Source organism: Stegostoma tigrinum, chromosome 7 (genome assembly GCF_030684315.1).
Source record: "Stegostoma tigrinum isolate sSteTig4 chromosome 7, sSteTig4.hap1, whole genome shotgun sequence".
In the NCBI taxonomy this organism is placed as follows: Eukaryota; Metazoa; Chordata; class Chondrichthyes; order Orectolobiformes; family Stegostomatidae; genus Stegostoma; species Stegostoma tigrinum.
This window is the reverse complement of record NC_081360.1, coordinates 48,877,395-48,904,987: the sequence shown is the minus strand read 5'-3', so window position 1 is coordinate 48,904,987 and position 27,593 is coordinate 48,877,395. Positions and strand designations below refer to the sequence as shown.

The 27,593-nt window shown below is 42.8% G+C and overlaps 1 protein-coding gene across 2 annotated transcripts in view; it reads left to right on the top strand.

Moving 5' to 3' along the window:
• The first annotated feature begins 976 nt into the window (after window positions 1-976).
• The window catches only part of rapgef4a (Rap guanine nucleotide exchange factor 4a), a 264,085-nt gene continuing 237,468 nt past the window's right edge, over window positions 977-27,593 (top strand). The window contains exon 1 of one of the 2 annotated variants that reach the window (XM_048535123.2): window positions 977-1,477. In XM_048535123.2, the coding sequence (XP_048391080.1) occupies window positions 1,395-1,477 (83 nt within the window). In that variant the 5' untranslated portion in view covers window positions 977-1,394. The remainder of the gene's footprint in view (window positions 1,478-27,593) is intronic. The other variant, XM_048535124.2, reaches the window with a different exon arrangement.

Below are 27,593 nucleotides of genomic sequence, written 5' to 3'. Positions count from 1 at the left end.
TTATTGAGGATTTTAAAAGGGAAATGTATAAATATTTGGGGAAATACAGTATGGTTAAGGACAATGCAATGGGACTAAATAAGCAGGTATTTTGGAGAGCTATATAGGTGCTCTGGGCCTAATTGATTTTGTGTTTTACATTTCTAGCTGAAGAACATGTGCAATCTTATATATCGTATACAGTCGATCCTTATGAACAGAAATATTGTAGTAATTTCAGTGCTAATTCATCTGTCTTTTTTTTAAAATACTGCATAGATTCAGCACTATTTGTTTAAATCTCCAGGTCAAAAAAAGTCCCTGTTTTAATTCCTGTAAGATTGTTTAAAGATTGTGGTAAAGTCACATTCTACATTGATGCAGTGCTATTCTACAAAAAAAGCACAAAAAACTGAACCTGTCGAATCTGAAATTGAAAATAGCAAATTCTACAGACATTGAACAAGTCAGGGAACTGTATTGTCCTTTTGGGTGTAAGCGCTTTTTCATTGCTCTTCTAAAGTTGCGTAAATAAGATTAATTGGATAGTGAGCCTAATGAATTATGTGTTCAAGTCAGTTCCCCAGTATTAATAATCTTCACCCTAGATTAATCAATTCAGCCGCAACAAGAAACTGTCAGGCAAGAGATCTGTGCAAGCGATGTAAACGGTAGAGGCAAATTAATGATCCATACAGTAAGTCCTCAGTGCTAATAATAATAATAATGCATCGGCTTTTGAAATCTTGTTCACCTTGCTTTGAATTGTGAAGACTTCGCCCTCTATTGCAAAGTATCTAACTGATCTTAAATGGAAAGCGTTAATATAGTTAGGACCAAGTTAAAACATAATCAGCATTGTAATCCGGATATTTGTAATGCTGATACTTTTTACGTTGAGTGTTAACGCCTTCAATTTTACTGCCAGCGCAATGTTGAATGTGTACACCGAGCCCTACCGGCAGTTCAGTCGGATAGTTTATCGGAAGACGGCAAAGTGCAGGATGTCACGTGTGGCGTGGAATGAATGTGGAGTACAGTAGCCGAGCAGCAGGTTTCACTGTGAGATGCTGAACGTTTGTACTTGTTGCACAGAGGGGCTGGTGTTCAGTCGGCAGCGCAGTGGTATCTCTCACCCCCCCTGCTGTCAGCTCTCCGCAGCGGCTTGGGTCCTTGCGTTCCTTCTCTCTCTTGGCTGCAGACAGCTGCCGTGGCCATTCGACTGCAAACTGCACTTTCCCTTTTGCTGAGGCACGAAGCGCTCCTGTCTAGCTTCAGCACTCTGACGTCAAAAGGGGTTGTTTTTGCTCCCAGCTTTGGAGCTGTAAATGTGAGGAGATGATTTTCGCAGCAACCAGCTCCTCCTGACTCCGTCGTTCTCTTGTTTGCTACAAGTCCGTGCAGCTGCTGAGCCCATGATCTCCCTGGCCATGGTGGCTGCTCATACCTCGTCCCAGTCCTCAGCATCATCAGAATGGATCTCTTGCCTGGATAAAAGGTAGCGAATGTCAACTGGGAACCCCCGACATAGGGCAGGAAGTAGAAATAATGCGATCGAGATTTCTTAGCTGTAGCGCGACTGGGGAATTCTTTCTGTCTGCAGAAAATGAAATCAAGGGATGTGATGCTAACAAAGACGCTTAATGATTTTGGAATATCCCACAGTAGCAGGCAGGCAGGATGGAAGATGGTAACGCGGATAAGAGATGCTATCCCTCGATCGCTGCGTAATATCGATATTAAAATAAATCTATATACATACATATCATGCAGTGCAGGCAATTTTCCTTGTTTCTAAATCAGACTGGTTTATTTAAAACGCACAAGTAAGCAACGCGGTAGGAGAATTGTGTTATTTTGTGCATTTAAATCCTACACAAATATTGAAGCTGTATTTAAATATATACCTTTAAAAGCGACACTGGTCATTTTTGCAGACAATTACTGCAGACTTAGATTTTTAACGTTTTATGTGAAAAATGTACATTCCTGAACCGCGTGTTTCAGTGGGGATAAGATGGTATGAGTTTAGTGTCCATTTCCATCAGTTGGAACAAAACAGTGGCTAAAAGGCAAGACAGCGTGGAGATGTAGGCCTCCCTTTTACATCAAAGCGATGTTACAGAGTTTGTATCCTTTAAATTAGTAACGTTGCATGGTTTATTCTTGGGCAACTACGGATTTCCTCTGGCAGTAATGACTCGAAATGCGTTCGTGAAATCTGTCAACATTTTGTACTTGAAATTACATACGACCTTTTAAATCTGTGGCTCTAGTAAAATAGATACCCGATAACTGAACTGTGCTCCTAATATATATGCAGAAATTGTGATGGTTACTACTTGGTACCTTTCAAAATGGTTTGGTTTTAAAATACACACAAACACGTTTATGTTTATATCCACAGGACAGTAAACCCCAATAAGCAAACGCGGAAAACTTTGAGTGTGTACGTCATTCAGTGATATATTGTGGATTGACTAAAATTGAATATCAATTTAAAATAGTGTTTGAACAACCAATTCCAAGGTAGTAATACAAGCTCAAATATTAGATGACAGTTAACCTTGTGAAAGCTTTGCATCTGGCATTGTTATATTATAGCAGATAATAATCTAAAAAAAGGTAGCTAATAAGAAAGTAAAGGCAATGAAAGCAAATTATGTAGAAATTCATATCAGGTAATGAGAAACATTAATGTTCACTTAGGCTTATCAAATCATAGAATTATACAGTACAGAAGAGACCGTTCATCCCATTGAGTCTGTACAACTAAAATGCCCTACTACCTCCTAGTCTCACTTTCCTGTACAAGCCCCATAGCCAATGTTAATGACACTTCAAGTGCTTGCCCACCTACTTTTTAAGGATTGTGAGAGTTCCTGCCTAAACTAAGCTCCCAGGCGGTGCATTCCAGTTTCCCAACTCTCTGGGTGAAAATGCTTTTTTTCACATCCCCTCTAAACCTCCTGCCTTTCACTTTATAATTATGACACTTCGACTAAGAGGAACAGCTGCTTTCTATTCACTTTTGTCCAAGCCCATCATAATCCTTTACAGCTCCATCAGAATCCACCTCCCCCAACAACTTTCTCTGCTGTGAAGAAAAGAACCCCAACTTATTTAGCTATTCTTCAGAGCTCCAGTGCTCCATCCCAGGCAATATTCTGGTGAATCTCCTTTGCACCCATTCAGTTCAATCTCTTCTTTCATATGCACACGGTACTCCAGCTGTGGCCTAACCAAAGTGCTGTACAGATCCAACAGAACCTCTCTGCTCATAGAGTCTATGCCATGACTGATAAAGGCAAGGATCTCATACTCTGCCAGAACATAGAACAGCACACAACAGAAACAGGCCCTTCTGCCCACTGGTATGTGCCAACCGGTATGCCATTCTAAATTAATCCGATCTGCCTGGACATGATCCATATCTCGCCATTCCCTGCCTGTTCATGTGTCTGTTGCTATCATAATCTGTTTCTACCGCCTCCTGTGGCAGAATGTTCCATGCGCATATCACACTCTGTGTAAAAAAAAATTACTTCATACATCTCCTTTAAACTTGCCCTCTCTCACCTTAAACCTGTACTCCCTGGTATTTGAGATAATGAGAACTGCAGATGCTGGAGAATCCGAGATAACAAAGTGTGAAGCTGGATGAACACAGCAGGCCAAGCAGCATTTTAGGAGCACAGAACCTGAAGTTTCGGGCCTAGACCCTTCATCAGAAAAGGGGGATGAGGAGAGGGTTCTGAAAGAGATAGGGAGAGAAGGGGAGGCAGATCAAAGATGGATAGAGGAGAAGATAGGTGGAGAGGAGACAGACAAGTTAAAGGGGCAGGGATGGAGCCTGTAGAGGAGTGTATAGGTGGGGAGGTAGGGAGGGGATAGGTCAGTCCGGGGAGGATGGACAGGTCAAGGGGGTGGGATGAGGTTAGTAGGTAGAAAATGGAGGTGTGGCTTGAGGTGGGAGGTGGGGATAGGTGAGAGGAAGGACAGGTTAAGGAGGCGATTACGAGCTGGACTGGTTTTGGGATGCGGTAGGGGAGGGGAGATTTTGAATCTTGTGAAAGCCACATTTATACCATTGGGCTGCAGGGTTCCCAAGCGGAATGTGAGTTGCTGTTCCCGCAACCTTCAGGTGGCCTCATTGTGGCACTGCAGGAGGCCCAGGATGGACATGTCATCTAAAGAATGGGAGGGGGAGTTGAAATGGTTCGTGACTGGGAGGCGCAGTTGTTTAGTGCAAACTGAGCGTAGGTGTTCTGCAAAGCTGTCCCCAAGCTTCCGCTTAGTTTCCCCGATGTGGAGGAGTACAGTATAGCACATTAGCAGATGTGCAGGTGAACATTTGCTTGATGTGGAAAGTTTTCTAGGGGCCTGGGATGTGAGTGAGGGAAGTGGTGTGGGGGCAAGTGTAGCACTTCCTGCGGTTGCAAGGAAACGTGCTGGGTGTGGTGGGTCTGGAGGGAAGTGTGGAGCAGACAAGGGAGTCACAAAGAGCGTGGTGTCTCCTGAAAGCATACAAGGATGGGGATGGAAAGATGTCTTTGGTGGTGGGGTCGGGTTGTAGATGGTGGAAGTGTCGGAGGATGATGCGTTGGATCCGGAGGTTGGTGGGGTGGTATGTGAGGATGAGGGGGATTCTGTTTTGGTCGTTATTGCGGGGAGGGGGTGTGAGGGATGAATTGCAGGAAATGCCAGAGACACAGTCAAGAGCGTTCTCGACCACAGCCGGGCGGGGGGGGGAGTTGGCGATCCTTGATAAATGAGGACATCTGATGTGACAAATGTGGAATGCCTCATCCTGGGAGCGGATGCGGCAGAGGCAAAGGAATTGGGAATAGGGAATGGAATTTTTTCAGGAAGGTGGGTGGGCACCTTCTCCAAAGCCTCCATAGTCTTCCTGTTGTGTGGTAACCAGAACTGCACACAATACTTCAAATGTGACAGAACTAAAGTTTTAGACAGTTGCAACATGACTTGCGAACTTTTACACTGAGTGGCCCAGACCAAAGAAGGCAAGCATGCTGTGTGCCTTCTTCACCACCTTATCCACCTGCATGGCCACTTTCAGGGAGCTATGGATTTGCATCCAAGATCCCCCTGTACAACAATGCTGTTCAGGGTCCTGCCATTTACTGTATGTTTTCCTCCTGCATTTGATTTTTCAAAATATATCACCCCACATTTGTCAGCATTAAGTTCCATCTGTCATTCCTCTACCCAGTTTTCCAACTGATCTATATCCTTCAGTATCCTTTGACAATCTTCCTCACTATCCACAATTCTACCAATTTTTGTGTTATCTGTAAACTTACTAAATCAGACTGCCTACATTTTCATCCCAGCCATTCATATACATTACAAACAACAGAGCTCTCTGCACTGCTCCTTGTGGAACACCACTGTTTACAGACCTGCGGTCAGAAAAATACCCCTCCACAACTATCCTCTGTCTTCCATAGTCAACCCAGTTTTGTATCAAACTTACCAACTCACTGTGGATCTTGAGACTTCATCTTCTAGACCAACCTATATGAGACACCTTGTGAAATGTTTTAGTAAAGCTTATGTAGGCAAAATCCACTGCCCTTCATTTTGTTATTTCCTCAAAAAAAACTCAATCAAATTATTTAAACATGATCTTCTCTACATAGTGTAATACTCACTATCCCTAAGAAGTCCATTTTTTTGCCAAGTGCACATGAATCCCATCCCTAAATATCTTCTCCAATAATTTCCCTATCACTAATCTAAGGCTCACGGCCTATAATTTCCCAGATTGTCCTTGTTGCTCTTCTTAAACAAAGGAAGAACATTGGCTGCTCTCCAGTCTTCTGGGACTCCGCCTGTGGCCAAAGAGGATACAAAGATCTCTGGTAAGGTTTTAGTAATCTCCTCCCTTGCCTCCTTCAATATTGTGGGATAGATCAATTCAGGCCTTGGGAACTTATCTACTTTAATGTTTTTCACAATACCCAAAATCCCCTCCTTCCCAACATTGACATAGAATCCTTTGCGTATAAAGTAGGCCATTCAGCCCATTGAGTCCACACCGACTCTCTGTGGAGCATCCCACCAAAACCCACCCCTACCTATTCCTATAACTCTGCATTCCTCATGGCTAATTCACGTAGCCTGCTCATCACTGGACACTGTGGACAATTTAGCATTGCCACCCGACATAACCCACACAAATTTGGACTGTGGGAGAAAACTGGGGCACCCAGAGGAAATCCATGGGGACAATTTGCAAACTCTACACAGACAGTGGCCCAGGGGTGGATTCGAGTGTGGGTCTCTGGTGCTGTGAGTCAGCAGTGCTAACCACTGAGCCACTGTGCCACCCTATGCTCTAGAACATAAAGGTACTCCTCCTTGATCTTACCATGACCCATATCCTTCTCCTTGGTGAGCACCAATGTAGTCATTAAGGACCTTACCTGCTTCCTCTGGCTCCACACATAAATTGCCTTCTTTATCCTTGACAGGAGCTACCCTTTATCTAGTTATCCTCTTGCTCTTTATTTATGAATAAAATGCCTTGGGATTCTCCATAATCCTACTTGTCAAGAACAATCCATGGCCTCTTTTAGCCTCCAAATTCCATGTTTAAGCTCTCCCCTGCTTTCTTTATATTCCTCAAGACTTTACCTGATTTCAGTTTCCTAAACCTTACATATGCTTCCTTTTTATTTTTGATCAAACTGTCAATATCTCTTGACAGCCAAGGTTCCTGAATCTTGCCATCCTTACCTTTCAACCACACAGGAACATGCTGGTCCTGAACTCTGATCAACTAGCCTTTACAGGACTCCCACATATCAGATGTGAATTTACTCTCAAACACATGCCCCCAATATAATGTTTCTAGTTCCTGCCTAATACTGTTGTAATTAGCCTTCCCCCAATTTAGCACTTTCACCCGGGGACGGTCTGATCTTTATCCAACTGTCTTAGAGTGTACGAATAATGATCACTGTTCCAAAATACTCCCTCACTGAAACTTTGATCACCTGGCAAGGCTCATTTCCCAAGACAAGGTCCAGTACAGCTCCTTCCTGAATTGGACTATCTGCATATCATTTTAAGAAACCCTCTTGGATACACCTAAAATATCCTACCTCATCTAAGCCCTTGGTATTAACGGAATCCCAGTCAATATTGGGGAAGTTAGAACCACTTACTGCAACAACCCTGTGTTTTTACATCTTTCCCTGACCTGCTGGCATATCCCTACCTCTATCTCCCGCTGGCTAGTGGGAGGCCTATTGTATAACCCCAATATAGTGATTGCACTTCTCTTATTCCTGAGTTCTACACATATGGCTTCGCTGCGTGAGCCTTGCAAGATGTCCTGTCTTAATGAAGCTTTGACATCTCCTTAATAGGTACTGCAACTCCTCCACCATTTTTACATCCCTCTCTATCTTGCCTGAAATATCTAAACCCTGGAATATGTAACTGTTAGCATTGCCCTTCTCTTAACCAAGTTTCTGTAATGGCTACAATGTTGTAGTTCCATGTACTAATGCAGGCTCTAAGCTTATCTGCCTTACGTGGTGTACTCCTTGCATTAAACTAAAGACCCTTCACTGTCAGTCCCAGATAGTAACAACTGCTGATGCTGGGGTCAGAGGTAACACAGTGTAGAGCTGGAGGAACACAGCAGGCCAGGCAGCATCAGATGCTGCCTGGCCTGCTGTGTTTCTCCAGCTCTACACTGTGTTATCTGTAAAACTGTCAGTCCCGCTGTCTTAATTTACCTGGCCCTGCCTTTTCTTCCTGTTACATTTACTTAACCTTCTTCTCAATCACTGCACATACTGACCCACTGGTCTGGTTTCCAACCCCTCCCAACACTAGTTTAATTAAACTCTCTGAAGTGGCACTAGCAAAGCTCTCCAGTTAAGGTGCACCTGTCCTTTTTGTACAGGTCCGTGGACTGATCCAAATATCTGAAGATTTCCCTCCTATACCAGCTCTTTAGCCACATTATCAACGACATTATCTTGCTATTTCTGGCCTCACTAACATGTGGCGCAGGTAGTAATCCCCAGATTACAACCCTAGTTTGGAATCCTGCTTTTCAACTTCCTACCTAACTCCCTAAATTCCCTTTTCAGGACCTCATCTCTCTTTCTGCCTGTGCCGCCGGTATCAATGTGGATCACGTCCTCTCACTGCTCACCCCCACTTTCAGAATATTCTGCGGCTGCTCAGAGACATCCTTAGCTTTCACACCAGGGAGGCAGCAAATGCATGGAGTTTTACTCTTGGCCACACACATGCCTATCTGTGCCCCTTACTATAGAGTACCCTATCATTACTGCTCGCCTATGCTTTGACCTCCCTGCTATACAACAGCACCAGTGTTGGTGCCACTGTTGCTGCTGCTTTCCCCTGAGAGGCCAGGCCCCCAACAGTATTCAACGTGGTTTACCTGTTTGATATGAGAATAGCCATAGGGCACTCCTGCTCTGACTGTCTGCACCTCGTGGTGGTCACCTATGTATCTTTAGTGGGAACCTTTAGTGTGGCCATGTCCCTGAAGCTCCTATCTATAAAGCCTTTACCTCGTGTATGCTCCCCTGTGAGTCCACCGGCTGCTCCACTCTATCCATGCGATCTGAGAGGAGCTGCTGGTGGATACAGTCCCCACAGACATCATTGTCAGGGACATTTGTCTTCTCCCTCATCTCTCACATTTCACAGGAGAAGCATACCACTCCATGAACTGCCATTACTGTCCCTCTAGTAACTATAGGATTAAAAGAAAAGGAACGACTTTACTTGCTCTGTTTTAATGCTACTTACCCTCCTCAGGGAGCTCTGAAGTTTGACCTTGCAGCCCCTGTCCAAAGTGGCCACTCTAGCTAGAGCTTGCCTCCCCTATTTACTCTGCCATCAAATCTCCCAGAATCCTCATCAGGCATTTCTCACTACCACCTTCTGTACTCTGTCCTCCATTCTCACTGCCCTATTAATCTATCTGGCCACTTTCAGGGACTTGTGGACAAACACTCTGTTCCTCTGAGCTTCCTAGTATTTTGCCATTCATTGTGAACTGCCTTGTGTTGCTTATTCTTCCACAGTGCATCACTTACATTTATCAGGGTTAAATTCCATCTGCCACTGATGAATATGTCAGGGATACTGTGTAGGTAAAGAGAATTTTGGCTTGACTTATTTATCATATCAGCTCCCAGTAATTGATCTTATTTGCTGTCATAATTTACTCCTTGTAGAAAATGTAAACTTTTCTAAGCTTTTCAAGTGTTAGAGATTTCCCAGTTGACAGCCACTTATCGGTTGAATTTTTGCTTAGATGTTTCAGTGTGGCCACACAGTCATTTTTGGAGGAAAGCTGATTTTCCTCTACATTTCTGACTCCACATCATTTCCCTGAGGCCTTTTTGAGCATCAGCCTATAGTGCAAAACACACACCTGTCCCCTCTTAGGTCAGATTCCATTTGTTTTGACTCCTTACACTTGGCTTGCAAACTGCATTGTAAGTTGAACCATGTATGAAAAGACAAAAAGTTTGTGAGTTCACATTTGGGCAGGCATGTAGTTTGTGATCTACAAAAGTGGGCTGACTGGATTTTCTGGGTAGCTTTGGCTCTTTATCTCAAGTTTGGGAAATAGCTGCCTCAAATTGCACTGTAGGAGTGGAGGAGCTAGATTGGTACTTTAATGCAGCGCTGAGGGAATGTTGCCTTACTGGGTATATTTCCTTTTAGATCGGATGTGAACCAATTTTGATGAGATAAAATATTCCATGGCCCTAAACAGAGAAGGGCAGGGAATTCTGATGATATCCAGGTGAAAATTTCTCTCTGATCAACATCTCCAAAAATGATCTAAAAAGTACATTGTTTTTTGCGAAAGACTTAGCGATGTTCTGGGGAGTTGATAAGGAGCTATGCACATGCAATTACACTTGCACCTCTTTGATTAGAATCAGCATAACAAAAAATATGCTTACATTCTAATTATTGCATCTTTTCTAATGGCTCAAGACAATATGTTGTGTTAACTTTATTTGTACTTCTACAAAGCATATATCCAAAACAAAAAAAAAGCAGTGTATGCATGAGATTGAGAGAGGATGTCCAAAGGATTTAGTTACAATCAATTATGGAAAGGTTTAATTGTGCTTTAGTGATCCCTGCTTCCATTGCTGAACGTGGTGTACCCCATATGCAGTGGTAGTACTGTCACCACACAGTTGAGTTTCCAAGTTCCACTCAGTGGGCATCAGGACATGATTTAAGCTAACACTGCATTGCAGTACTGAGGGACTATTGCATGGTCAGAGGTGAATTGTTGCCGTATTTCCTACAATTAACCAAAAGAACTTCAGTTCTCTGCCCAATGGCAGGCGTAATCCACAGTACATGTGTAGCATGGATAGGGCAAGGAGGCAAATGGCAAATCAGCTCAGCTGGATTGTGGATAGTACCCTGTGCTGTTGGCGTCAATCTGATCCATAGCAGCTATCCGGCCAACTGGGCCAATCAGTCCTTCAAAGAGCTGCAACATACAATTTCCCCTATACATTTTAATTTAAGTAAAGGTTTTTCAGATGCAAGTCTTAAACACAGCTTCATATACATAAAGAAAACTTAACAATCTGTTGCAGTCACGCAAGAACTTGAAATAACTCCTGACACTGCTCCACCTTCCTCAGAGCCAGCTCTCAGAGTTTGACAGTGTCTGACACTCCTCTTTTTATCCGTCAGTCAGGCCTCCCTGATTGGACCAGGTTAACAGCCCCTGTCAGGGAACTCATATTCTATAAGGTCTACCTGGCTGACCTTGTTACAATCACTCTATCCCTCCCCCTCTGAGTCCAAGGACACAGGCTTTTTTTGTAGTTCCTTCGGGGGCATTTTAGCACTGGGTCAGGTTCCTCTGATTCTACGTCAGACACGGGTAGCATGTAACACTCAGGAATCCACCTCTTGTGCCTGGAGTCTCGGGAGAAATTCATTCTGTTCTTTGGTGGCAAAGGCGTTGATGTGGTGACATCACTCTGTCCATCTCAGATTCTGGGGTCTCTTCACTGCTTGACAGAGAATGTGAACCTGTGGGTACCAACAGCCTTTCCGACTGCTCCGAAGAGCAAGACATGTTTTGCCCCTGCACTGTTTGCGGGGTTCATGGCTTTCATATAGTCCATGTCCTTGTTCAGAACTGTCACCCCTAATCAAATTTTATATGTCACTGGTCCTGACTGTGCATCAACCAAGCCTCTTACCCACGCAAGGCCATTTCTGTGGTTCTTACACCTAACTTCCCCTGTAGTAATCTGTCTCCCTTGCTTGGCAGAGTCTGGTATCTGGCATTGGTGCTCCTCATGCTGTTTCACCCTCTCCCCTAGGTCCAGGAAAATCAGATTTAACCTGATGTGGCGTCTTCTCCCAGTTAGCAACTCTGCTGGAGCTATCTCTGCAGTTGCATGAGGGGTGGTGCCATAATCAAATTATAACTGGGACAGTTTGGTATGTAGCAAAGCCGTAGGCTGTGTTATAAGCCTGTCTTCAAAGTTTGGACTGCCAGGATGGAGGCCAAGTTATATATGAACTTTCTGTAATAATTCTCCAGTCCAAGAAAACACCTAAGCTCCAGTACAGACTTGGGAGCCTTTGATCACCCTCACTTTACCTTTCTTCGGGTGTAACCATGTCTTGTTGACTCTGTAGTCCAAGTAGGTCACTTGGGGTGCCTGGTACACAGATTTTTCCCTTCTTAAGCATATGCTTGCCCGGGAACACCATCTAAGGACTATGTCCAGGTTCTCTAAGTGCTCCTTATCAGTCTTCCCTGTCATTATAAAGCCTTCTAGATCAATGGTGACCTGGGGCAGGCCTTGTTAAATGTTCTCCATTGTCTGCTGAAAAATTGTACATGCTGGTGATATCTCAAATGGCAGCCTCATTATTGGTACAAACCCCTATGTGTATTAATTGTAGTGTACTTCTAGGAATCCTCATCTGACAACAATTGCAGCTACGCATGGCTCATGTTTAGCTTTCATGAAGAGACAGACCCCCCCCCCCCCCCACCAGCTTTGCACATAAATCCCCAACTTGAGGGATTGGGTATTCATCCAGCTACAAAAAACAGTTTACCAGTTCTACAAAATCCCCACAAAGGTGAATCGAACCATTGGGCTTCACAGTTGGTATGACCAATGCTGCCCATTTTGCAAACTGGACTGGTTTGAAGATTCCTTCACTCTCCAGCCTACTGAGTTGTACCTCTACTTTTGCCCATCAGGTAAATGGCACTGGGAAGGCCTTGCAGAATCATGGAGTCGTTTCCTGGTCAACATGCAAGGTGGCCTTGGCTCCTTTGATTGTCCCTAGACCTTCCTGAAAGCCTTCTGGGTATTTAGTTAGGACTTCACTTCAGCAGCCATTTTCTGGGTGAATCTCTCTTAATCAAGTTCGCCCCAACTAGCTTGGGCCCAAGCCTTTTGGTAACTGAATCAGTGGTAATTGAATCAACTGCCTCTCATAAGCGACCGGAACCAAAGTTATACCCTTAATCTATAAGGTTCCCTGGCATAAATTCTCAGTCTGACCGAGGTCTTGATCAAACTTAAGGGTTGCAGTCCATAGTGAATTTTGTTAAAGACCAGTTCTGTGATCAGTCAAATGGCCATGCTGATATTGACCTCCATTAGAACTGGATGACCATTTAACCAGACATTTATTTTGATTTGTTCTGATTTGGTGTTGTGAAGGGATTTAAATGTTCCAACTCAAATGTAGGGTATGCACTCGCCTGGATACCTGCCTATGAGTTCTCTTATTCAATTTAGATCTCATAGGAATTGTTGGGCGCACAAGCAGTCAGGAGAATTACTCGTTGCTTTTCATCTGCCTCAATGCCATTTGCCCTGAAAAAAAAGTCTCATTCTTTCCACATACTGGGCCCAGTCTTCAATGGCAGAGTCAAACAAATCAAGCTTGATGCTACATGGCATGATGCTCAAAATGCTTACCCTAACTCAATGACAACTGTTGTGAGGTAGTTTCTTTAGGAATGTGCTTTATTCTTATCACTTCTTTAATAACTTCATAGAGAACAGTATCCCATACATGTGGAAAGTCCCTGACACTGGTCCAGCTGCCTGTACTGCTCATAAACAAAGCTTTTCACTGTACTCTGGTACTCATGACAATAAATCAATCAATAAATCAATGAATCAGCTCCCTCAGAGCCAGCTCACTCAGAATATCTGACTCTGCTCTTTTTATGTGTCTGATTGGACAGATTAACAGCTCCAGTCAGGGAACGCATATTCTGTGAGCTCCACCTGACTGACCATGTTATAATTGCTACAGAAATTGTACAAAATACTGTTATATAATATTCGAAAATAAGTGAGCCAGCTGTGTGAATCAAGCTGATTAACCTGTGCTATTTGTCGTTGTAGATCTTAATCTTGAGGCAGCATGTGATGTTTATAAAGTATAGATTCCAAATCCATGTTTAACAAAGTAGATATCCTTTTAGGAGCAAAGTATTGCATTTCTAAGAGCAAAAGTCAATGCAAGTCAACTTGAATTTGTGTAAAGGTATTTATTATTTTATGTTATTGTAATTTGAGTGATAGTAGTAATTCCACATTGTTTTGCCGGTAATGAGTCAGCCAAATAGGGAAGGGTTCCTTAGTGAACCCATTGGATTTTAGCAAACTCTGACTTTACTAATCTGAGGGAATGTTACATTTGCACTCAGAGAGGACATGCTGGTGGGCTCATCCACTAAGGCAATATAGTTGGAGATCAGAAATAAGATGAGTGCAATCGTTCTGATAGGATTATGCTATAGGCCCCCCAAACAGCCACCGAGACGTTGAGGAACAAACATGTATGCAGATTATGGAAAAATGCAATAAAAACAAAGTTGTTATAGTGGGGTGACTTTAACATCCCCAGTATTGACTGGGACTCCCTTAGATGGGGTGAAATTCGTCAAATGCATCCAAGAGGATTTCTTGAAACAGTATGTGGATAGTCCAGCCAGCGGAGGGGCCATACTGAACCTTGTATTGGCTGATGAGCCTGGCCAGGTGACTGACCAGGTGGGAGAGCATTTTGGAAACAGTGATCACAACTCCTTAAGTTTTAAGATAGCTATGAATAAGGATAAATCAGGACCTTGTGGCAAGGTCTAAATCTGGGGAGGACAAATTATATTAATTTTAGGCAAGAGCTAGCTAGGGAGGAACTGTTATCAGGCAAGCTCACATTTGATAGCCGGAAACTGTTTAAAGACTTGTTGGGAAGATTTCAAGACTGGCATGTTTCAGTAGGATGGAAGGACAAGGATGGCAAGGTAAGGGATCCTTGGATAATGAGGGAAGTTTTGAATTTAGTCAAAAGGAGAAAAGAAGCATATGTACGGTTTAGAAAGGTTTAGAGAGCAAGGAAGGGTCATGAAATGGCCTTGACAAATTTGAGTTAAAGAGAATCCCAAGACATTCTATACGTACATTAAAAACAAGAGGATAATGAGGGAGAAGGTAGGACCACTTAAGGATAAAGGAAGGAACTTGTGTTTGGAGGCAGAGAAGATGGGTGAGATCCTAAATGAGTACTTTGCTCTCGTATTCACCCAGGAGAAGGATGTAGAGGATAGTGAGATTTGTATGGAGCATGCTCATATGCCAGGGCATTTTGAGATCAAGAAAAAAACTGGGATCTCTCAAAGAGCATTAAAGTGTATAAGTCATCAGGGCCCCAGGTTACTGAGAGAGGCAAGAGAAATTGTTGGGGCTGTGACTAATATGTTTGTATCCTTGTTAGCCACTGGAGAGGTCCCAGAGGACTGGCAAGTAGCTACTGTTGTTCCTCTGTTTAAAAAGGGAAATAGCAATCATCCAGGAAGTTATAGATTGGTGTGCCTCACATCGGTGGTTGGGAAGATACAGGAGAGAGTTCTTAGGAATAGGATTTACGCATATTTGGAAAAGCATGGTCTAATTAGGGACAGTCAGCGTGGCTTTGTTAAGGGCAGGTCATGTCTTACTAGCTTGATTGAATTTTTCAAGGAGGTGACAAAGGTGATCAATGAGGATAGAGCAGAGGATGTTGTTTACATGGATTTTATTGAGGCTTTTGACAAGGCCCCTCATGGTAGGATTAGAGAGCTTCATCCAGAAGATTAAGATGCTTGGGATCCATGGTGACCCGGCTGCATAGATTCAAAATTGGCTTGGCCATAGAAGGCAGAGGGTAGTGGTGGAAGATTGTTTTTCAGGCTGGAGGTCCACGACAAGTGGTGTCCCACAGGGATCCAAACTGACACTTCTGCTGTTTGTGATATATATATAAATGACTTGGTAGTAAGTGTAGATGAGTGGGTTAGTAACTTTGCAGATGATACAAAGGTCGATGGAGTTCTGAATAGTGTAGAAGGTTGTCAAAGGATTCAGTGGGAGAAAGATCAGTTGCATATATGGGCAGAGAAATGGCAGATGAAGTTTAATCCGGGTAAGTGTGCGCTGCTGCATTTAGGGAGATCAATTGTTAAGGAAAAGTATACAGTTAATGGCAGCACTCTGAATAGCACTAATGTACAGAAGGATCTTGGATTCAGTCCATAGCTCCCTGAAAGTGGCCATGCAAGTAGATGGGGTGATAAAGAAGGCACATGACATGCTTGTGTTTATTGGTCAGTGAATTGAGTACAAAAGTCAGGATGTCATGTTGCAGCTTTGTAAGACTTTAGTTAGACCACACTTAGACTATTGTGTTCAGTTCTGGTTGCCACATTTCAAGAAGGATGTGGAGGCTTTGGAGAGGATGCAGAAGAGGTTTGCCAGGATCCTGCCTAGATTAGAGGGTGTGAGCTATAAGGAGAGGCTAGAAAAACGTGAGTTGCTTCCTCTGGAGTGGCGAATGTCAAAGGGGAGACTTGACAGAAGTCTATAAAGTTATAAGATGCATAGAGAGGATTGATGGTCAGAATCATTTTCCCAGATTGGAGGGGAAAGTACAAAGGAGATGTCGGGGCAAGTTTTTTACACGAAGAGTGGTATGAATCTGGAACGTGCTGCCAGGAGTAGCGGTGGAGGCATATATGATGGGGGCATTTCAGAGACTTTTAGATAAGGACATAAATATGCAAGGAATAGAGGGATATGGACGAATGGAGGCAGAAGGAATTAGTTTCATTTGGCACCACGTTAAGCACAACTTCATAGGCTGAAGAGCCCGTTCCTATGCTGTACAGTCCTAGGTTCTGTGTTTGTTCTAGGAGCCTTCATCATCATGAGCACAGGAAGAGCTAAAAGTATAGGAAAATACAGGCTGCAGAACATTTTTCAGAGTTAAAATGCCCTTCCCTAACGAATAAATGTTCCCTGATCTACTCCCAGTAAGTGAATAATTCAATTTGCATACATTACTTAGTGACATTTGCAGATTACTAGGACAAAATCCTGTTCTATCCAATTTTGGCTGTCAAATATATCCCATGTAAAAGAAATTTTTCAACTCAAACCATAATAATTTTAACAATGGAACGAACGAATACACTTTCTGAGTCAAGGCCCATGCTATATGCCCAAATGATTGTCTAATGATGGTTGTGACTCAGAGTGACTCTAATCTTGCTAGGAGATGCACAAGATTCATATGTCTTGTTTACTATCCTATGCAATTTTGGCTTTTGAGATTTAGCTTAATTAGCCATCAGTGAATGATCTTTGTGATTTATTTTCAAAAATGTACTGATTATGTGCTAATGCTGTTGGTAACCATGATTTCTGCATTCATCTCGTTGAGTTACTGGAATTTGTACTCATTTTTCCAGGCACTGCTACTTTACCTAAGAGAATGTGTTGTGGCAGCATATCTGCAGGCCAGCAGCAGTAGAAAGGAAGTTTTTGCCATTACTGCATTGATTTCAATTACTTATACCTGGTTCTTATCTGTCCAATAGTTGAGTAGGTACAAGTCTAAAATAATAGGAGAGCCTTTTGGTCACTGAAGTAATGCAAAAAATATTGTGAATATGAATACTAAACAACATAGAAACTGTTACCCTCATGTAGTTTTGGTAATTTAGGACAAATTTCTGTGAATAGCATTGACTGCCAGGTAACTGGTTGACAAGTGAACTGCAGTGGGTAATATCCTGATCCATTTTATTCCTGCCATTCTTTAGTAACTGTCATGAAGTCTGACTGGAAATAAACAAGAGTTATTGTTAAATGTCAAAATGAAATCATTATTCTCGCCAAACATAACATAGCCCCAGCCTAGGACTGACTCTGCTTTATGATATTTTCTGTTTGGAGCTGTTATTACACACCACTGGAGCTGGTGGGACTTGAACCGGGGCCTCCCCATCCAGGGATAGGGACACTACACCTGTTCCACAAGAGAGCTCTGAGGTCTGCATTATAAAGGGCTCAGGTGATGAGTTGAGGCCATTGCCTGTTACCATGGGAGCTCAGTATGTGAGCTCCATGAGGCGATAATGATTCCTGTCCATCTTCCCTGGACTGACCTATCGCTCCCTACCTCCTCACCTATACTCTCCTCTCTACCTATCTTGTTTTCTCTCCATCTTCGGTCTGCCTCCCCCCTCTCCCTATTTATTCCAGTTCCCTCTCCCCATCCCCCTCTCTGATGAAGGGTCTAGGCCCGAAACATCAGCTTTTGTGCTCCTGAGATGCTGCTTGGCCTGCTGTGTTCATCCAGCTTCACACTTTGTTATCAATGATTCCCTATGGGCCTTGTTGGGAATACCACTGTAACTAATGCAGGTCAGTGCAGGTAATCGACGCTTGTGTGGCCCAGAGTGTGTCTGTAGTGTTTAAGTGCTGCCTTGCCTTGACCTGACCTGTACAGGTCATTACTTAGATATGTCTTATGGAGAAGCTGACCTGAATTACTTGCTGTTTTGTCTGGGATATCTTTAAATTGCTAAGTGATTGTAAATGTAGCGCTCATAAAAAAAAATCTTTTTTCAGCTTAACACTTTAACACTTTGAAGCTAATGACTTGAATGTAACAGATGCTTCCAAAACATTTTGTCAATGTTTCAATTTTCTCTCTCCCCTCCCACTGAAAATCACAGTTTCATTAGAAAGACGTCTTTGGAAAAACACAAGGTAAATAACAGGTGACTTTGTGTTTGGCAACAGATTTCCCCATATTTACCTTCGCTCAAATGGTTGTTAGTCCAGTGATAAGAACTCACTCATGATTCACATCCATGTATTTTTATAATAAGCTTTAATACATTTATTGATAAAAGCCAGGCGTGTTAAATGGTATGCAAATAATAAAACCTGGTTCCTGTTGTACATGATTTTCTTTCCATTTGATCCCAGGATGTGGGCATCACTGGCTTGGCAAACATTTATTGCCCACGGTAATTGCCTAGAGAGCAATGAAGGGTCACCCACATTGCTGGGGGTATGGAGTCACAGGCAGACCTGACCAGCTAAGTATGGCAAGTTTCCTTCCCTAAAGGACATTAATGAACCTGGTGGGTTTTCACAACAATGATTGTTGTAGCATTTCTGTTTATTTCCTTTAACTACAAAATATTAAATTATTTTAACAGTAACAATAACATCTTCTAACTAAAAGCTCTTCTGATGTACCAGCATCAAAACAAGTGGTAATGCAAAAGGAAGTGGTCAGAGAAACACATTCTAAGACTTGGAAAGAGCAGTTAAGGCAGTGACCCAAAGTTTATTCAAATTTAGGTTATTAAGATATTTCACAAAAGATGTTAAACTGCCTTGGCACACAGGTTTTGGAAAGAACTTCCATTCTGAGGGTCCAAGGTATTTGGAGATGGAATGAAGAGGGGTACACAAAAACCAAAATTAAAAAGATATAAAGCTGGACTTGCTGGGGTAAGCTGATTCAGAAATTTGAAGATAATATTAAAGATTCTTGATCCAGTACTTTAGGGTATAATTGGTTAGTGTAGGACAGCACAATGAACAAACAAAGCACATTTTTGGGAGAGTTACATTTTGAACAATTTTCTCAATGGAAGGCCAGAGTGATGGATGTTACGTAAATCACATTCAAAATGATGAAAGCATGTTTAAAAGGAGCAGGAACTGAGGCTGGAGCAGAACATGGTGCTCTTATAAAGGTGAGAATAAATAGCTCAGATTTGGGTTTTGTTGTTTCAGTCTGGATCTATTAGAATGCTAAGTAGGACCAGGTTGTGACTCACAGATGACAGATGTTCTTTTGTCATATTTCCATCATTTCTCCATTATTTCTCTTTTTTCCAAACACAGGTTTTGATTATTGCATTTAGCCTATTTTTGCATTGGTATTACTAAATAGTCATTTCAAGTTAAAAGACTCATTTGATCTCCTGCAGGATCAAAGTGATTTAAATCACATCAGATTGCATCTCATCTTGACAGCCAAGCATCAAAAGATTCAAAGAAATTAATATTGGAGTGTTACATCCTTTCCTCTTTGATGTGTGGTGGTACATTGTGAACCTGCATGTTATAGAAGTGTCTAGCAATAGAGTCATTCAGTAGTGCACTGAAGTTCATGAAAAGCATGCTATTTTTAGATCTGGGGAAGGTCAGAAATAGAGAAACAACAGTACTCTGTTTTTGCAGAAACACATTTCTGTAACACTTGGCTGTTTCAGTATTAGGATGTCCCAATCATAGAATTCCAGAAATACATAACATGGGAAGAGGCCATTTAGCTCATTTTGTCTGTAAGGCCTATCTCGTTTTCTGGCTCTTCCAAATTGTGGTGCATTAAATATACCTGCAAATAATCTTTAAGTGCAATCAACATTTCTCCTATCACCCTTCCAGACAATGATTTCTGGACCACCACCAATCCTGAGTGTAAAAATGCTCTTCTGAATTCTTCTCTAATTTTTCACCAATTACTTTAAATTTATAGTTCTGAATATTGACTTCTTGAAGAAATGTACAAGGAGATTGGAAAGCTAGGAAAGGGTGGGAGTTATCTCTGTTAATTAAGAATGTCAACAGTTCAGTAGTTAAAGATGACGTTAGCTCAAAAAGCAAGATGTAGAATCAGTTTCATTAGGGATATGAAATAGGAAGTGTATGAGGTCAGTTTTTGGAGGAGTTTATAGGCTCCTTAGCAATAGGTGTACTGTAGGAGAGCATAAACAGGAAGAAATAAATGAGATGTATAAGAAATGTGCCTCAATAATCATGGGTAACTTTACATATATTTTGGGTGAATCACATTGGCAAAGGTAGTATAGAAAAGTAGTTCACTGAGTGTACTCAGGATAACCTCTTAGAACAGTATGTTCGATATTCAACCAGAGAGAAAGCTACCCTAGATGTGGTTGTGAGCAATGAGACAGTATTAATCAATAACCTCATGGTCTTCAGTTGACAGTAATCATAAAATGATGGGATTTCACATCTAATTTGATTGGGCAATGTGTGCATCTAAGACTAATGTTTTAAACCTGAACAAAGGTTACATTGATATCTGTGGGAGTTTAAGGAACTGAGAGGTGATCTTAGTGAACTGTATAAGAGCCTGAGGGATTAAATACTGAGGATGGACACCAGGAGGGTGTTTCCACTGTCAGGAGGCCAGGGAATATAGAATCATAGGTAATAGGAGCAAGAGTAAGATATTTGGCCCTTCAAACCTGCTCCACTATTCGGTATAATCATGGATGATCCTCCAACTCAGTACCCTTTTCCTACTTTCTCCCCATACCCTTGATCCCTTAAGTCCTAAGAACTAGAAATAATTCCTTCTTGAAAACATTCACTGTCTTGGCCTCTTGTGCTTTCTGTGGCAGAGAGTTCCACAGGCTCATCACTCCCTGGGTGAAAAAGTTCTCCTCAGCTCTGTCCTAAATGGCCCACACGGTGGCCTTAGACTGTGACCCCTGGTTCTGGATTCCACAGACATTGGGAACATCCTTCCTGCCTTTCCACTGTCTTCTCCCATTAAAACATCATAAGTTTCCATGAGATCCCCCTCCTCTTCTTTTAATCTGCAGTGAATATAGTCCTAACTAGTCCAATCTCTCTTCTTACATCAGTCTTGCCATTCCAGGAGTAAGTCTGGGGTACAATTTGGGATAAAGGTCTCCCTTTTAAGATGTAGTTAAGAAGAATTCTTTTGTTCTCAGAGGATTTTTAGTCTGTGAATTCTGTTCCCTAGAAAACAATGGAAGTTGGGTCATTAAATTTATTAAAAGGAGAATTAGATGGATTTTTGACAGACAAGGAAATTAAGGTTTTGGAACCAGACAGCAAATTGGCATTGACATCACATCCAGATCAACTATTACTTTATTTTAAGTAGGCAAGAAGGGTCTACTCTGCAGTAGACACTGAGACACTTGCTGCAGTGTTCCTCCTAACATCTCTGTCAAGCCACTACTTCTTGTTTATTCATTTGTGGGATGTGGGTGTCGCTGGCTGGCCAGCATTTCTTATCCATCCCTAGTTGCCCTTGAGAAGGTGGTGGTGAGCTGCCTTCTTGAGCCGCTGCAGACCTCCTGCTGTGGGTTGCCCCACAATGCAATTAGGGAGGGACTTCCAGGATTTTGACCCAGTGACAGCAAAGGAATGGTGATATATTTCCAAGTCAGGATGGTGAGTGACTTGAAGGTGATGGTGTTCCTATATATCTGCTGCCCTTGTCCTTCGAGATCGAGGTGGTTGTGGGTTTGGAATGTGCTGTCTGAGGATCTTCGGTGAATTTCTGCAGTGCATCTTGTAGATAGTACACACAGCTGCTACTGAGCATTGGTGGTGGAGGGAGTGGATGCTTGTAGATGTAGGGCCAATCAAGCGGGCTGCTTTGGCCTGGATGGTGTCAGGCTTCTTGAGTGTTGTTGGGACTGCACTCATCCAGGTAAATGGGAAGTATTCCATTACACTCCTGACTTGTGCCTTGTAGATAGCAGACTTTGAAGAGTCAGGAGGTGAGTTAGTTGCCACAGTATTCCCAGCTTCTGGCCTTCTGTTGTGGCCACTCTGTTAATGTGGTGAGTCCAGTTGAGTTTCTGGTCAATGGTGACCCCCAGGGTGTTGATAGTAAGGGATTCAGTGATGGTAACACCATAGAATGTCAAGGGGTGGTGGTTAGATTGTCTCTTATTGGTGATGGTCATAGTCTGGCATTTGTATGGCACGAATGTCACTTGTCAGCCCAAGCCTCTCTTATTGTCCAGATCTTGTTGCATGTGACCATGTGTTGCTTCAGTATCTGAGGAGTCACAAATGGTGCTGAAGATTGTGCAATCATTGTCGAACATCCCCACTTCTGACCTTATGATGGAGGGAAGGTCATTGATAAAGCAGCTGAGGATGGTTGGGCCTAGGACACTACCCTGAGGAACTCCTGCAGAGATGTCCTGGAGCTGAGATAATTGACCTCCTACAACCACAACCATCTTCCTGTGTGTCAGGTATGACTTCAACCACCAGAGTGTTTGCCCCCGATACCCATTGATTCCAGTTTTGCAAGGGCTCCTTGATGTCACACTCTGTTGAATGCAGCCTTGATGTCAAGGGCTGTCACTCACACTTCACCTCTAGAATTCAGCTGTTTTGTCCATGTTTGAACCAAGGCTGTAATGTAATCAGGAGCTGAGTGGCCCTGGCGGAGCCCAAACTGGGCATCACTGAGCGAGTTATTTCTGAGCAGGTGCTGCTTGATAGCACTGTTGATGACATCTTCCATCATTTTACTGATCAAGAGGAGACTGATAGGGCGGTAATTGGTCAGGTTGGATTTGTCCTGCTTTTTGTTCCTGCAGGACATACTTGGGCAATTTTCCCCATTGTCAGGTAGATTCCAGTGTTGTAACTGTGCTGGAACAGCTTGGCTAGGGGAGCAGCAAGTTCTGGAGCACAAGTCATTGGTACTATTGCCGGAATGCTGTCAGGGCTTGTATTCTTCGCAGTATCCAGTGTCACTAACCGTTTCTTGATATCATGTGGAGTGAATCGAATTGGCTGAAGATTGGTATCTGTAATGCTGGGGACCACTGGAGGAGGCCGAGATGGATCATCCACTTGGCACTTCTGGCTGAAGATTGCTGCGAATGCTTCAGCATTATCTTTTACACTGATGTGCTGGGTAACCCGTCATATAGAATGGGGATATTTGTGGAGCCACCTCCTCCAGCGAGTTGTTTAATTGTCCACCACCATTCACAACTGGATGTGGCAGGATCAGTTCATCTGCTGTATTCGCAAATTACTTGCATTAACTTTCACACTGTTCAATACTGCTAACCCCTTTTGCTGCCTGATTCATAGCCTTTCTTTCATCTTGCCTCAACACTTGTTCATTAAGTTTCCACCTTCCATTCCCAGATATGCTTTTCTGCCTTCTGACACTTTTATTCAGATTTCCATTTCCTGCCAAGCTAGTTTAAACTCTCTCAGAGTAATAGCAAACCTTTTCATGATGATGATGGTCCCTCTCTCACTGTTGTACAAAGCATCCAGCTTCAGCAGGCCTCACCCACTGCCACATCAGTTACAAAGCCTCCAGGAATATAAAATGCTCCCTCATCATGTGCCTACAGACACTCATTAATTTACATTACCACCCCAAACATATACCAACCAGAATGTGACATTGAGAGGAATCAACCTTTGAGGACCTACATACTAATTTCTTTTCTAACTCCCTTAAATCTGGCTGCAATATTTCACCCTCTTCGTATCTGCAGGACTTTATCCCTTATTTGATCTTGGTTACTGGTACCAATATGGAACAGTTCCCGTCTGATCACCCTTTCCTCCTCAAAATGTGCTAAGGCTGCGTGATCCTGGCTGCTGACATCCTTGATCCTGGCATTAAGGAGAAAACATTCCGTCCTGGATTCAATACTGTGGCTGCAGAGGAACTGGCCTGGCAGTTAGGTCCCCAACACTATTACTTTTCTAACCCTCCTCCTGCTTCCTGTCCAGGTACATATAAACATATGAATCAAGAAGGAATTGTCATTCAGCCCATCGAACTTGCTTCGTCATTGCATAAGATCATGTCTGATCTGACTGAGACCCCAAATCCACAATCCCATCTTGCCTCGATACACTTTTACCCCCTTGCTACCTCTACCATCTGCCTGTGCCTTAAAAATATTTAAGGACTATGCCTCCACCGCCTTTTCAGGGACAGAGTTCCAAAGACTCAAACCGCTGTAAGAGAGAACAATCACCTAATCACTGTTTTAAACAAGAGACTCATGTTTTGTAACAGTGCCCCATGAGCTATCGATGGTGCTGTTTACCTGCCCTGGCTGCACACCACTAGGACAAATCACTGTCATTAGTATTTAGAATGAAATATAAATTCAAAAGAAAGATGGCATCTTCTGCACTAATGGCCCGGTTCTCCTCGAATGTCTGCCAATCACTTTTACCCTATCTGCCTGCACACGCTCTTGTGTGGCATATTTCAGTGATGCCAGCTGCCGCTCAAACTCCAGAACAGGACCTTGAACTCCTCCAGCTGGTGACATCACTTGCACATGCGTTTGTCCAGGACACAAGAAGTGACCGAAAGTGGTGCATCAAGTACGTTTAATCGCACTGAAGTGCTCTTCCATGCATTTCTTACACAACTATCTAAACATACCAGACATAAAATGTCTTTATCACCAAAATTTGTAAAATATAACCGCATATTGCTGACTATTTGACTTGCTGTATCCTTGTTAATATTTTTGTGACAAGTTTTTTTTCAAATATCTTTAACAATATTCATGTTATGTTTTCTGCTGTTTCTGTACAATTATATTTTTACTCTGCCTTTGCCCTCTTCAAGTCAGGCAATTTCTTCAAGACCTCCAGCTGAGCCCGCTAAATCATTGTGACTGTGCACATGTGTTAAGTGACATATTGCTGTGACTGGCACTGAGACCAAGCTCACATTTAAAGTGCCATATTGCCACGATTAGCACCGCTTTAGTATATCTGTAAATTGTCATCTTTCGTCAAAAACGCCCTGAAATGTGTTCCTAACAGAGACTACCAGTATGTTTAAGTTTTATCACTAAATCAGTGTTTTCTCAATTGTGGTTTTATTATTTTCAACAAAATGTGCACACCACTGCAGGGCCAGTAAACTGTCAGGGATTTGTAGAGATACAGTGAAGAGAAAAAAATTTGTGAAGACAAATGTGTGTTCTTTACAGTCAGGGGAAGTTATAAGAGGGAACAGAGAGGTGGCACACAAATTAAATACAGATTTTGATTCTAGCTTCATAAGGAAGGGTACAAACAAGGTCCCAAAATGCTAGAGAACACAGGATTTAGTGAGATGGAGGAAGTGAAGGGAATCAGTATTGGTAGGAAAGTGGTCTTGGGTTAATTGATGGGACTAAAGGTTGATAAATCTCCAGGGCTCAATAACCTATAGCCTGGAGTACATAAGGCAGTGGCCCTAGAAATAATAGGTGCATTCTGGGTCATCTGTCAAAATTCTATAGATTCTGGAACAATGTAGAGAGTAGAGAGAAAACAGGGAATTATAGATCAAAACATCAAAAATCCAATTCTCTGTTGGCCCTTTGCTGTCTCCCTTTGCGATGTCTCCACCTGTATTCTCACTCCTTTCAGCCCCTTCCCACTGCCCCCTTTAGCTTTCAGCCCCCTTCTCAGCTTTCCTAGCTGCTTCCAGTTCTGAAGAAGGGTCACTGGACTTGAAACGTTAACTCTGTTTTCTCTCCGCAGATGCTGCCAGACTAGCTGAGTTTCCGAAGCAATTTCTGTTTTTGTTTGAAGTGCAGTCCAAATAGCCTGACATCAGTATTAAGGAAAATGCTCAGAAGATTCAATAGTAGTGCACATCGAGAACAATGGAGGATTGGACAGGGGCAGCATGGATTTGTGAATGGGCAACCATGCTTGACAAATCTACTCAAACTTTTTGAGGATGTAACTAATAGAATTGGTAAGAGGGAGCCAATCTAATGCACTTTCAGAAGACTTTTGATAAGATCCCAGGTAAAAGATTAGCGTATAAAATAAATGTGCTTGGCCCTGGAAGTAGTGCAATGACATGGATAGGGAACTGGTTGACAGACTGGAAACAGAGTAGGAATAAACTGACCATTTTCTGTGTGGCAGTCAATGACCAGCAGGGTATCACAGGGATCAGTACTTGCCCCCCAGCTATTCACAATAGAAATTCATGGTTTAAATGAGAGAACTGAATTAAATATCTCCAGGTTTGCAAATGGCACAAAGCTCTTGGAAGGATGAACTGTGAGGATGATGCAGACATGCTTCAGTGTGATTTGGACAAGGAGAATGGATGGACGAGTGCATGGCAGGTGATGTATAATGTAAATGTGAGCCTTTCCATTTCGGCAGTAAAGACAGGAAGGCAGATTATTATCAGAAAGGTAATAGATTGGGAAAAGGAGAGGTTCAACGAGACTTGGGTGTCCTTGAACACCAGTCACTGAAAGTAAGCGTGTAGATGCAGCAGCTGGTGAAGAAGGCAAAGGGTATTTTGGCCTTCATAGCGAGAGCATTTGAATACAGGAACAGGGATAAGACCATATGACATAGGAGCAGAAATTAGGTCATTTGGCCCATCGAGTCTGCTCGCCATACAGTCATAGCTGATAAATTCCTCAGCCCCATTCTCCTGCTTTCTCCCCGTGACCCTTGATCCCCTCGATAATCAAGAACCTATCTATCTCAGTCTTGCTGCAATTGCATAGGACCTTGATGAGACAACACCTGGAGTACTGTTTGCAGCCTTGGCTTCCTTATCTAAGGAAGGATGTTCTGACTTTGGAAGGAGTGCAGCGAAGATTTACCAGATCGATTCCGGGGATGGCATGACTGATGAATGAAGGAAGACTGGATTGGTTAGGAGTGTACTCATCGAAATTTAGAAGAATGAGGGGTGATCTCATAGAAACCTATGCATGTAAATGCAGGATGTTCCTGATGACCAGGGAGTCCAGAACCAGGGGTCACAGCCTAAGGATACAAGTTTGGTCCTTTAGGACTGAGATGAGGAAGAATATCTCCTACCAGAGAGTGGTGAACACAAGGTATCCACCGGCACACTCCAGGGTAAATCTGGAGAGGGAACACGCAATATTTAGCAGCACTCTTGAAGCCCTTTGTGATCAGAGGCTGGAGTGCAATATCAGCTTGAAATCTACATTTTAACTCAATTTGGCAAGTTCCCTTGCATTGTTCTTTTATTTTGTTACAGTGCCCCTTGAAAAGACTTTCAATTAATTAACAGTTTTGTTTTTTGAGAGACATAGAGATGTACAGCAGAGAAACCAGACCCTTCGGCCCAACTCATCCAAGCTGATCAGATTTCCTAAATTAACCTATCCCCATTTGCCAGGATTTGGCCCATATCCCTCTAAAAAACCTCCTATTCATGTACCCATCCAGGTGCCTGTTAAATACTGTAGTTGTACCAGCCTCCAACACTTCCTCTGGCAGTTCATTCCATACACACCCCGCCATTTGCGTGAAAAAGTTGCCCCTTAAATCCTTTTTAGATCTTTCCCCTCTCACCTTAAACCTATGCCCCCAAATTTGAGACTCTCCTACACTTGGGAAAAGACCTTG